Source organism: Gracilinanus agilis, chromosome 1 (genome assembly GCF_016433145.1).
Source record: "Gracilinanus agilis isolate LMUSP501 chromosome 1, AgileGrace, whole genome shotgun sequence".
Taxonomy (NCBI): Eukaryota; Metazoa; Chordata; class Mammalia; order Didelphimorphia; family Didelphidae; genus Gracilinanus; species Gracilinanus agilis.
In genome coordinates this window covers 779718611-779732205 of record NC_058130.1, presented here as the reverse complement: position 1 = coordinate 779732205, position 13595 = coordinate 779718611, and the positions used below count along the sequence as shown (strand labels likewise).

General features: G+C 41.0%; 1 protein-coding gene across 1 annotated transcript in view; it reads left to right on the top strand.

The window, feature by feature from the left end:
* Nucleotides 1-13054, top strand: part of LOC123232448 (solute carrier family 5 member 4-like) — a 55846-nt gene extending 42792 nt beyond the window's left edge. The window contains exons 9-15 of the mRNA XM_044658896.1: nucleotides 878-1013; nucleotides 2156-2263; nucleotides 4005-4155; nucleotides 8918-9086; nucleotides 9576-9791; nucleotides 10906-11008; nucleotides 12837-13054. Coding sequence (XP_044514831.1) covers nucleotides 878-1013; nucleotides 2156-2263; nucleotides 4005-4155; nucleotides 8918-9086; nucleotides 9576-9791; nucleotides 10906-11008; nucleotides 12837-13054 — 1101 coding nt within the window. The remainder of the gene's footprint in view (nucleotides 1-877; nucleotides 1014-2155; nucleotides 2264-4004; nucleotides 4156-8917; nucleotides 9087-9575; nucleotides 9792-10905; nucleotides 11009-12836) is intronic.
* Nucleotides 13055-13595: the final 541 nt, after the last annotated feature.

The window sequence follows — 13595 nt, the reverse complement described above, 5'->3', positions numbered from 1 at the left end:
ATTGAAGGTGAAGGAATGGAATGAGATCCCTTGAGCAGGTAGAGCAGTGAGCCTTGTTAAGGAGTAAGACCACTTCATCCTGTGGAAAAGGGGTGAAGGAGGACACAGTGGCAGAAGGTATCTGGATGATAAAAGATGAAGAATAAGGATATCATGGTGAATGCCTTTATTTTTTTCTCTAAAATATGAAATTCTTAAGGTTCTTAACTGAAAGGGTGAGGGCAAGGGGAGCCATGGGAGATTTGAGAAGAAGTGAAACGGGTTCTAAGAGCTGCTGTGGAAAGCGGAAGAGTGATTTGATAAGGGAGGTAGAGTCAGATTGCCAAGCAGCAGTGAGGGATCAGTTGAGTGTAATATCAATTTCCATGTAATAGCAATTCCTTGTGTACCTGATCTAAATGGTTTTGTGATTTTTCTCCTCTTTCCTCAAGCAGTAAGTGATGGACGGTGGAAGTGATCCAAGGCTTATGTTTGGAAGGACATAATCAGAAAAATCATACTTTCTGCCATGATACATTGTCTCTTATGTGCTTCAATACTGTATTTTGACCAGCAACAAAACAAAAAGTAGAAACGCTGTCTAAAGGGCAATATAGTCCAAATGCCTGTCTACAACATTATCAACAAGTGGTTGTTCAACTTCTGATTGAATCTATCCTGCAATGGGGAACTCACTACCTAACTTCTAGGTTGTCCTTTCCACATTTAGATAGCTCTAATGCTAGAATATTCTTCCTCACTCTGAGCTGACGGCCATCTACTGGAACTTCCAACCAATGTTTGAAATGAGAATCAGGCCAAGGGAAGGGGGACCTTATAAGTTGAGTAAGAGAGCCTGGGAACCCAACTCAGTTGGTATTTTCTGCTTCTCTGGCAGGTAATGGTTCAGAGGTGTCTCTCAGGGAAGAACCTGTCCCATGTGAAGGCTGGTTGCATCCTGTGTGGCTACCTGAAGCTACTGCCTCTCTTCCTCATGGTGATGCCTGGTATGATCAGCCGCATTCTGTATCCAGGTAAATCCTCCCTGACACTTGCTCATGCTCAGTCCCTAGGCACTATTGTGATGGTCCAAGTATTGGCTACATCTCTTATCTACCTTGTAGGACGCTTCAGTGTGATTGGTAAAGAGCGTTAAGGCTTTGCATTTCCCTGCAAATCTTTTTCATTCAAGAAATCTGCTCTGAATGAGGGGTTCTTAGCACAGGGCTTATTGAGCTTCCAAAGGAAATCTCTATTGATAACTTTGGTCAGGATGATGAATTTCCTTTTTAATCCTATCTATTTGGTATTTGAAAACATTATGTTGAGAAGGGGTTCTAATGGCTCAGACTACCAAAGGGGTCCAGGATACCCCCCAAAAGATGAAAAAGCCTGATCTAAGTAAAAAACGTTGCATACATTATCACATGAAGTCATTTTATTGGATGTTCCTGGATTTATTGTTCTTTGTTATAGGCCATTCAATCTTGGGGCAGGGACAGAAGCAGAGGTTGTCCCCCCTCCAGAATTGGTGTTATATAATCAATCAAATGGCAAACATTTGTTAAGTGCCTACTGTGTGCCAAGTACTGTGACTGTTCTGGGAATACAAAGACAAAAGTAAAAGTCACTGTCTTTAAGAGGCATATTGAAGACAGTAGTTTTTAAAATATAATTTAAGAGTCAAGACATAGGGAGCAGCTGGGTGGCTCAGTGGATTGAGAGCCAGGCTCAGAGACAGGAGGTCCTAGGTTCAAATCCGGCCTCAGCCACTTCCCAGCTGTGTGACCCTGGGCAAGTCACTTAAACGCCATTGCCTAGCCCTTACCACACTTTTGCCTTGGAACCAATACACAATATTGATTCCAAGAAGGAAGGTGAGGGTTTAATAAAAAAGAGTCAAGACATACTGGGAGAATTCAATGAAAAAAGTGCAAAGCAGAGAGGCAGGATTTTGTGCCCTATTAGCTGTTAGCACTACCCTCAAACTGGGCACATTCTCAAGGGGCCACTTCTGTGTAGGTACTTCCAGGAAGAATGGCTCTGCCCTAAGTGACATCAGGCCTCTGCCTAAACAGACATCCAGAGGTTCTTTTTCCAGCTAGCACACTAGTGGACTTAACTCCCCACACTGCTCAGACTCTGGCTAATGAGTTCTCTTTGGCTCTCTCCACAGATGAGGTCGCCTGTGTTGTGCCTTCAGAATGTGAGAAATACTGTGGTGTCAGTGTGGGCTGCAGTAACATTGCCTATCCAAAGCTGGTATTGGAGCTCATGCCAAATGGTTAGTGTCCTTCTGTTTGGGTGGTCTCTGACAAGAATGAGAACCCTTGGTCACTGAGTTTGAGGGTTGGGAGGGAGCTCAGGGGTCATCTATTACAATCTGGCCTTTACTAAGAATCCCCTCTACATCCAAGTAGAGGTCCCTCAGTCTTTGCTTGAAGACCTCCAATGGTAGCCCATTCCACTTTGGGATGACACCAATCTTTAGGGTATTTTTTCCTGACATCAAATCTAATTGAGCTTTCTTGTAACTTCTACCCCTGGCTCTTGGCTCTGCACTCTTGGGCCAAGCTGAGCAAGAGTAATCTCTCTCTCTTATAGGTCTTCTAATATATGTGCATGCACACCTATCATATCCTTGGCCCCCTCCCTGACTTTTCACCATCCTTCTTGGCTTCCTCTAGAGCAGTGATGGGCAAAATATGTCCCATGGGTCAGATGTGGCCCCCTGAAATGTTCTATCTGGCCATGCAACATTATTCCTAATCTGACAGATACAATGAGGAGGATACAATACAATGAAACTTCAAAAGAGTTGCTTTATAAACAGACTGACAGATGAGCATTTCCATTCCTTTGGCCCCCTCTTTAAAAAGTTTGCCCATCACTGCTCTAGACTCATTTCAGCTTGCCTTTTTGAGGGTAATCTACTTTCCCTTATTTTCAATGAGTTTTGCACCTAAGATTTGGGTTTAAAACTTACATACTTTGACTAGCTGTATGACCTTGGGAAAGTCACTTACCCTCTTTCTGCCTCAATTTCCATCTTTGTAGAATGAGGGAATTGAACCAGGTCCCTTCCAGGTCTCAATGTATGATCCAATTATACATTAGGCTAATCCAGAATGCCAGATATGCCTTACTTAGCTCAAGAAAGTAGAGAAAATATTAGCATTCCCATAAACTAATCTGATCATAAAAACCAGAGGAGTAGAGGTCGAGTATACCATTCCCCTCACTTAATATCAGGAGAAGGGGCCCCAGGAGCCTACCATGATGGCCTGGTTTATAACAAAGTTAATAGAGATAAGAGTGTATAAAACTAGATAAGAAATGAAGCTCAGGGAGGGGATAATGACTTCATGATAAATATGTCTCCAATTTCTCCAGGACTCTGAAGTCTACAAAGAGCCTTCTTCCCAACTATCCTTGTGAAGCAAGGAGCATAAGCATGATTACCCCCATTTCACAGAGGAGGATTTAAAAGCTCAAAGATGTGATGGAACCTTCCTACTGTCCCACAGCTAGTAAGGCAGAAGGTCTAAAATTCAAATCCAAATCTCTAATGTGTCCTAGAAAATACCCTGTCTCTGGAGTCAGAGGACCTGGGCTCAACCCTGAAGTAATTCCATGAAATATCAAAAATAAAGTACCAGAAAAAGTAACCTTTCAAAGTTTCCCCAAATGTAAATTTAAAAATCCAGGGTTCCCATATAAGCACTAAAGGTAGCCGATGCAAATTGATTATGAGTTGTTCTGCCAGCTCTGCCATTCTGCCATTCTATGTGCTGTTGTCTCTTCCAATACTAACATTCTGTATTTTAAGGCCCTTTCCAGTTCTGACATTCTCTTTCTAAGGTCTGTCTTAACACTGTCACTCACTGGTCTAAGATCTAATCAGCTCTAACATTCTGTGTTTGGATTATTCCCCAAAGTTTAGGAACTGTAGAAAGACAGACTAAAGCCACTGACTCCTAAGCACAGAACAAGATAATTTCTTCTCTCTGTTGTTGTTGTTCAAGGACTTCGGGGTCTGATGATGTCTGCCATGTTGGCATCGCTCATGAGCTCCCTCACCTCCATCTTCAATAGTGCCAGCACACTGTTCACCATAGACATCTATACCAAAATCCGAAAGCAAGCATCGGAGAGAGAGCTCTTGATAGCAGGAAGGTAACAGAGCTAATAATAATAGCATTTATATAGCATTTTCAGATTTGAAAATAGAACTGTAATCTATTTTGATCTTCATAAAACCCTGTGAAGTAGGTGCTATTAATAGTCTCACTTTACAGATGAGGAAATTGAGGCTGAGAGAGGTTATATGATTTGTTGAGAATCACATGGTATCTGGGGAAGGATTCAAACTGATGTTTTCCTGAATCTGATTTATCAGTCCGACTGACAGGGGCTCTGACCCAAGACAAATGAGATCCAAGAGTGAAGTAATACAGCAAAGCTTTATTTAGAGGAAAAGAGGTGGTAAACGGGAATGGGAGGCTGATGGTAGTAGAAGGGGTAGTGGAGTGGGGGAGGATGGTGGAGGAAGGGAGAACGAGGAGCTGGGGAGATCAGCACCAGCAAAGATGGCTAAATATTCTCCACCTGAGTGGAGATGGGTTTAGCCTCTCATAGAATGGTTGTCTGGGATGAGGTAATTTGTGTTGCCTCTATTGGTCAAAGTGGGCTAATTGGGTGAAGTTCATTGGATGGCCTTGTGGGGGTGTGGAACCTCAGTCTCTCAGGATGGGAAGTTTTCAGGTGTGATGGTCAGTGATGCAGGAGGTCATTTGTCCAGACTTCACTGGAAATTCTTGGGCGGGGGTCCTGCCAGGTTTTATTAGGGCTTTGTTTCACAGCTTGGGCAGGTGCTAGGGGAAGTGGGTCTTTGGTCCCATGATCTATCATAAGTCTAATATTGTGGCCACTGCTTCACCTAGCTGGCATTGCCCATGAGTGCTTTGGTCAGAATGTGCTGGTATTCTCTTCCTTAAAACCAATGCATATTCTATGTGATATGCAAGTAAGCAGGACTGGATGGCCTCAGTAGAAGTAAGCTAACAAGATCTAGGAAGCTATGTTTGCGATGTACTAAATTATAGAAAGCTTGGCATAATAGTTTTAGCTCTGTGAACTCAAATAGCCATAGATTCAAGTCAATTCAATGCAATTTATTTAGTACCTAATGGGGAAAAACAGTTCTTGCCCTCAAAGATCTTCTATTCTGCTAGAGGGATACACTATATACCAAGAGAAGTAAATATGAAAACTGGAAAAATAAAAATATTTAAGGTCTAATGGGAGGCAGGAATCAAGTAATCTTTCATTTAGGAAGTGGCATCTCAGCTGAGTTTTGAATGACTCTAGGGATACTATAGAATGAAGGTGAAATGTGAGTATACGCCTGATAAAGAGAACCACTCATATAAAAGCATGGAGGCTGGAGATAAAATATTAGGTGTGGAGAGCAGCTGACCAGACAGTTTGATTAGAAGAGAGAGCACACTAAGGGGAATTTATGATATGAAATTAAAAGGTGGGTAGAAGCCAGATTATAGAGGGCTTGAAAAATGACAAGATGAGAAACTTCTATTTGATCCTTATATTTGAACAATAGGGAAGTGAATGCAGAATTTTTTCAGTGAAGAGAATGTATTGATCAGATCTGTGCTTTCAGAATGTTAGTCTGCCTGCTGTTTAGAGGATAGTTTGAAGTAGGGAGACACTTTGACTCAGGAAGACCAAATAGGAAGCCATTGCCATAAGTGAGAGGGAAGGAGGCCAAACTAGGGTGGCAGTCCTATCTGCAAGAAAATGAAAGTGAACAATACTGTAGAAACAGAAGTGGCAAGATTTGGCGACTGATCACATATGAGAATCAACGAGACAGATAGAATCAAGAAATTAATAAGAATAGACAAAAGGAAAGCAAAACTACCAATCATTATATATGATAGCAATTACATATGCTATCATATATATGATAGGATATACTTAGAAGACTCTAGAGAATCAACTAAAAAGCTAGTTGAAATAATTAACAACTTTAGCAAAGTTGCTATATATAAAATATATATAAAAGTTGCTGGATATAAAATAAAGCCACTGGCATTCCAAAACACAGCAGGAAGAAACAGAAAGGGAAATTTCATTTAAAATAACTATAGTCAATGAATGGGATTCTACCTGCTAAGACAAGCCCAAGGACTACATAAACACAATTACAAAACACTTCACACAAATTAAGGTGAATTTGATCAACTGGAGAAATGTTCATTGTTCATGGGTAGTCTGAGACCATATAGTAAAAATGACAATTCTACCTAAATCAAAATATTTATTCAGGGCCAAACCAATTAAACTATGAAAGAATTATTTTACAGAGCCAGAAGAAAATGGCAAAATTCACCTGAAAGAACAAATAGTCAAGAATAGCAAGGGAATCTGTTTTTAAAATGTGAAGGAAAGGGTCCTAGTACTACCAGATTTCAAACGGTATTGCAAAGAAGTAATTATCAAAAAACAATCTGATTATTGGCTAAGTAACAGAATAATGGATCAATGGAATAGATAAGGTTTATAATATGCAGTAGTAAAGAATTATTGAAATCTAGTGTTTGCTTTGGACACAAGAAATCACTATTTAATTAAAATTGCTGTGAAAACAAGAAAGCAATTTAGCGGAAACAATGTATGAACCAATATTTCGTACAATATACCAAGATAAGCTCAAAATTTGTACATGATTTAGACATAAAGTGTTATGTCATAAGTAGATTAGCAGCACAAGAGGAAAATGTGCCTATCAGATCTATGGATAAGGGAAAGTTTGTGATCAAACCAGAGACAGAGAGAGTCATAGGAAGTAAAAGGGGTAATTTTGATTACATGAAAGGAAAAAGATTTTGCACAAATAAAGACAATGTGGCCAAAATTAGAAGGAAAGCAAGAAAATTGGGGGAAAACATTTAAAGCAAGTTCTTTGATAAAGGCCTTATTTCTCAACCATATTAAGGTACTGAATGAAATTTTTTAAAATAAGAGCCATTATCCTATTGATAAATGGCCAAAGGACATGAACAGGCAGTTTTCAGAAGAAGAAATCAAATCTACCAATAGTCACACAAAATGCTCTCAATCACTATTGATTAGAGAAATAGAAATTAAAACAATGCTGAGGTATGACCTCATCTATCAGGCTTACTAACATGGCAGAAAAAGAAAATGATAAATGCCATAAAGCAGGGTGGAAATAGATCCATAAATACACTATTGATGAAGTTTAATCATTTTGAAGAACAACTTGGAACTATGGCCACAGGCTTATAAAATTTTATATACTCTTGGACGCAACAAAGTCACTATTAGAGATCAAAGAAAGAGGAAAATGACCTCTATGTAAAAAATACTAACAGCAGTGCTTTTTGTTGTAGTAAATAGTTGGAAGTTGAGGGAATGACTATCAATTGGAGAATGGCTGAACAAGTTGTGATATATGATGTAATGGAATATTATTTTTGCTAAATTTAAGAAATGATAAGCAGGATGGTTTAAAAAACTGGGAAAACTTACATAAACTAATGCAAAATGAAGTGAGCTAATAGGGAAGGATAAATGTCACAATATGCAAAGAAGAGAAGAGGATAGAATCTACAACATATAGGCCAGTGCTCTTGATTTTTATTTTTCCCAAGACCAAATAACTGAAAAGGCAAAATAACTGAAAAAGAGAAGCAATGATCATGAAGAGACAACATGACTTCAAGAAGAATAGATAGCAACATCTTTTTATGATAGGGTTACTAGACTGACAAAAAAAGCAAATGTGTGAATATAGTTTATCTTGATTTTTTTTATCAAAGCAATTAATAAAGTACCTCCCATTATTGTTATGGCAAAGATAGATTTAGGCAAGACACAAATCCAATGGGATGAATTCAGAACCACTTAAGTACCTAGTGTCAAAGAGTAGCAACTAATGGCTTAATAGCAATGACAGGAGGTTTTTAGTGGAATGGCCCCAAGGATCTGCATTTGACTCTATGATGTTTAAAATGTTTGTCATTTAACAATGTCATGAAAGTACTGATGGAATACTCATTGAAGCTGTTCATGATACTAAGCTGGGAGGGTTAGCTGATACCCCAGGGACAGAATCGGGAACCCAACAGATCTTAATAGGCATTGGACTAGGTCTAATATGATGAAATTTGAGTAGAAGAAATTTAAAGTGCTCTACTTGAATTTCAAAACTCAATTTGATGGGTACAAGATGGCAGAGGTCAGATTTTGAATCTTGATTTTACCACTTACTGTGTGACTTTGGCCATATCTTTTCACTTCTCTTGTCTTTGTTTCCCTCTCTTCCAAAATGAGGTCTCTTCCAGCTCTACACCATCTAAGCCTAAGATGAGTCAGATTCAAAAGCTGTAAGGGAAGATAATTGATGGAAATTGGTGATGGATTAAATGTGGGGGGGAAAGCAAGACGGAGAAATCAGGAGTGACTGAGGTTTAGAGGCTGATTAACAAAAGAATGGGGGTTTCATTATTTACTACTAATCAGAGAATCCAAACTGAACCCTTATAGCGATTTAAGAGGGATTCAGGCTGACAGGTCCCAGGAAAGAAAGCCTGACTGTGTGAAGGTGGGACATATCGTCATCCCTTCCCCTTATTCCCTTCATCTCTGCCACCAGTAATACTAATCCCTTATACTTTCCCAAAATACTAATCCCTTATACTTTCCTTATACTTTTCTCTTCACTTTCCCAATCCCAATGGTGTCAGAGGTATACCAGTACTTTGCAACACAAGGCTTGTGGTCTCATGGGAAAGAAGAAGAATCCTCCTCGGGACAAAGTTCCATCATGGGAAAACCCCTAGCTAATCCACAGATTTATAGCTGTGACTTATTGATATAAATATGCTTATAGGGTGTTCGTCATCGTCCTGATTGCCCTCAGCATTGCTTGGATCCCAGTAGTCCAGGCGGGTCAAAATGGTGAACTTGTCCAGTATGTAGCATCCATATCAACCTACATTGGGTCCCCCATTTCAGCCGTGTTCCTGCTTGCCATCTTCTGCAAGAGAGTTAATGAGCAGGTCAGTCAGAATGGGGAAGAGTTCAGAGAGTAGAGGCGGGAAGGACTCTGATTGCCTGAGGAGGTCCCAAAATGCCACTTCCTCCCACATCCATACATTTGCCAACATCCCAAATTTTCAGCAGCAATAAGACATAATATATTAATAATTGTCAATTATAAATATATAGTATAAAGTGTCCTGAATTAGAAGTCAGGCTTCTAGGGGGAAATTGTTAGGTTATCTGGGACTTGGTTTTCTCATGTGAAAAACAAAACAAAACAAAACAAAACAAAAAACAAAACAAAACAAAACCAAGGCAGGACTCAGCTTCACATGCAATTCTGCCATTCTTAGAATCACATACAAAAGCTTCGAATTTTTGTTCTTGTTGTTATTGTCATTTTCGTTTTCAACAAATCTTCTATTCCACAAAATGCATTTTGGGTACTCTGTGGTTCCTTATCCTGAAAGCACCCTAAAGCCACTCACCTTGGCTTTCTTTGGCAGGGGGCCTTCTGGGGACTGGTGTTTGGATTTGCGGTTGGCTTGACTCGTATGATTGCTGAGTTTGCCTATGGGACAGGCACCTGCATGGAGTCCAGCAAGTGTCCCAGTATAATCTGTGGATGGCATTACTCCTATTTTGCCATAGCCCTCTTCATGATGACAGTCTTGATTATTCTCGGCATCTCTCTGATGACAAAACCTATTCCTGATGTACATGTAAGTATGAATTGGCCTTAACTCATCATGGAATCGTGCCCTTTTGCTGGCTTTTACCTCAGCACCAATCCAAAGATTTTGAGAGAACCCTAGACTCTCAAAGAGAAGAGGCGTTTCAAAACATAGCGTGTCAGGGCTAAGATGAAATATAGTAGAAATATGTAAGACTTTCATACTTAGGTTCAAGAAATCATCTTCCCAAGTACAAGATGGAGGAGGCATGTCCCAAGAGCAGTCGTTCTGAAAATGAGGGGCTTTGGGCACCTGAGAGCCCACTAGGAGTCCACAAGCAGCACGATACAGCTGCCAAAAAAGCTGATCATTTCTTAGTCTTCATTGAGAGAAGCAAAGTATGTGGGACTACAGCTGGAGGGCAGTGTTTGGTGATGGGAGGACTCATTTTAGCAAGGATACTGAGAAAGTACAAAACATCTAGTGAAAAGTGACTAGAGTGCCAAAGGGCTGGAAATTCATGTCCTGTATGAGGACAAATTGAAAGGATGGAGAATATGGAGGCTGGGAAAGAGACCACTTGTGGGTGGTTTTGGGAGAAACTTGATAGATGTCTTCAAGGATTTGAGGACTGTCACGTGAGATTTGTTTTATTTGGCCCCAGAGGGCAAAAGCAGGAACCATAAAAGGAAGATGAAAAAAAGGCAAACTGAGTCTCAAAATTTGTAGAAAATAGAACATAAGACATTAAAAATGGAAGAGGTCTTAGCTTATAGAATGTTGGCTAAGGGAGAACCTTAGGACAGAGAATGCCAGACCTAGGGGGGATCCTACAATAAGAATGTTAGGAGGGGCCTTAGAACAGAAAGTGTCAGAACAGGAATGGCCCTTAGAACAGGGAATATCAAATCCGGGAAAGACCTTAGAATGCAAAATGTGAGATCTTGGAGGGTTCTTGGGACACAGAATGTAAGACCTAAAAGAGACTTTAGAACATATATCTGGGAAAGACATTAGAAGATGGAGCTGGGAAAGAATCAAAGCAGGCTTCCTGGAGATAGGCTTCCTGCCTTGATCTGAAATTCATTATGACATCTTTGGTGGGGGGAGGGTACTTATTGTCATGGTCAAATAACTAACTCCTGTTGTGCTTTCTGCACAGCTATACCGCCTTTGCTGGGCTCTCCGCAATAGCCAGGAAGAACGCATTGATCTGAACCCTGAGCAGTATGGGCAGCAGGAAGCTGGAGAGCAGGTGGAAGAAGGTAATATCTGGCTAATTGTCCTTGTACCTGTGTGTGCTCCGCTCCCCTGGGCTCTCAAAAGAGACAAATTTGTGCATATAGAAGGACTCAGGGAGTCTTTTGGCTTTTCTTCAAGGCCATCTTGAAAATGGAAGCCCTTTTTTACTTCTGGCATTAAAGTGGAAACCTCTTCTCTGGTCATACAAACTTCAACCAGGACCCAGTGCTTCCTGAGCTCTATAGCATCACACTGGAGGGTTCTTTCCTTTCAGGCTCATTTCCTCCACTGACTGTCTTTAGTAATGCCAGAAAACAGTTATCATTTTCAATGGGGTATGATCAATTCCTCAGAAAAGTAGCTTTAAAGCTCATCAGAGCATGACATATTGGCTAGCATTTTGTTCTTGAAGTCAAGGAGAGTGGGATTTGAATCCTACCTCTGACACCTGTTTACTATGTGCCCACAGATGTTGCTTTATCTCTCTGAGTCTCAGATACCTCATCTGCAAAAATGGGCATGATAAGATCTATATTTCTCATTTCTAAGAATTTTTGTGAGGCTCAAGTGATGTCCTGGCAAAGCCCTCTAGCAATTTTAAATGCCTTCTAGAAATACCCATTACAGGCACATTTCCTGACTGCTTGCTATAAGTTAAGTTTTGCAGGATTTGCAAGAAGCCATGTCTGGGGGCAGGGCTGCCAGTTGGACACTTGGAATTTTGGGAGATTCCTGATGCCACGCCAGGGCATGAGACCAATCATCAGTTGGGCTATGCTCCATTTAAGGGAGAGAGAAACTGAACCCAGGGACTCATTCTGGAGCCGGGATCCAGGGTGGTGGGGACAAACCTTTCTTTCCTCAATTTTTTAATCAAGCCAAGAATCAACCAGCATACCTGAAAATTACAGGATTACTACTGAGTTTTAGGGTCAAATAACACCATTCAACAAATTACTACAAAAGTTTTATCCATCTAATTATCTTCAATCAAGCTGCAACATAATCCGTTTATAGGCAGACTGTGTCCACCAAAGCGGGGCCAAATAGGCCAGTAGGCCTGGCTGGCTCAACTCAGCCTTCAACATTCTGAGGTTGTTAGATTATGCACTTTGAGCTAAGATTAGATTTCATTTAGGGATTCCCAAAAGCCTCTTCTCTTTTCTCAGTTTCCCTTGTTATTGGATTACCTCAAGTAAAACCTTTGTTATAAAACTCAAACCAGCTACAGACCTTTTGTTGGTTGGCCTGGCAACAAGGCAGCCTCAAAGGCGTTCTAAGGGAACTTGAAGGGACAGAGTGGTGTCAAGCTTTGCTCTCTGAAACTCTGATTAAATACCATTAATTACCAATTTTAATAGACAGATGCTTTATTGACCATCATTAATGCCCTAACACGGGAGTCGGCAACCTATGGCTCTCGAGCCATATCTAGCTCCACCTCCTGACCTGCCAGTCGGGGCAGAGCCCCAGGATGTGCTCCAGGGGGCCCTTCAGCCCCCGCCCCATATTCCAGTGCCTTCCACCTCCATCCTCCTCCTTCCACAGGAAGTTTATGGCTCTAACAGCCAAAAAGGTTGCCAACCATTGCCCTAACAACACGGTTATAGTTATCATCAGTTAACCATTGATTGATACCAGGAGGCTAGTCTTCCTGAGGAACCATACTGTGATTGGTTGAGGAAATTCCAAAGGAAGTTTAGTTATATCATCTGACTTCCTGCTGATACTAAAGGAAGGCTTAAAGCTCCTCTAACATCTGGGCCTTTTTGCTTTACTCCTCCAAGTAAATACATCAAATCTTTGAGTCCCTCAATGATCATAACATTGCCTATCTCCCCTTTCCTCCAGCTGACCCTGAGGAAAAACCAGGGTGTTTCAAGAGGGCCTGGAATTTATTATGTGGGCTGGAACCAAAGAAAGGCCCTAAGCTGACAGAGGAGGAGGAAGCTGCCCTGAAGAAGAAGTTGACAGACACATCCGAAAAACCCTTCTGGAGGAACGTGGTCAATGTTAACGTCATCCTGCTCTTGACTATGTATGTCTTCTACCACGGTTATTTTGCCTGAGCTCTGCCTGGGGCTCCAGAGCCTGGAATACCTGTCTGCCTCTCCCCTCTTTGTCCCTTGCTGGGTTGTAGGAGGGCTGTAAATAGTGTTAAGATTAAAATTCTCTGGAGGCTGTAATTCTCACAATAGGCATAATTGAAAGTTGGTGAGATAGACGGGCATAAGCACAAACCTGGGTCCTTAATTCTTGAAAAGAACCCATTGATCTCAAATCCTTAGACAGTCATTTATAGTTGGGCAGGGTCTGGTTTCTTTCCTCTGCTACCTCTATTGTAGGTAAAGGTGGGCCTTTGGGATGTTTTAACTTAGGCAAGCATCTAAAGAGAGACTGGACTGAACGTGAAATCATCTTGGGCCACTTTCAAGTGTCTTATGATCTAGGATACAAATCTGGATGAACTCTAGCCCAATATAGAAAAGAGATCACCAGAACTTTGCAAGGGAATCTTGTTTTCCTTGGCACAAAGAAGAGGAGACATGCCACCCTTGGGCCAGAGACAAGTATGGGACCCCACAGATCACCATACGAGGAAAGGAAGTG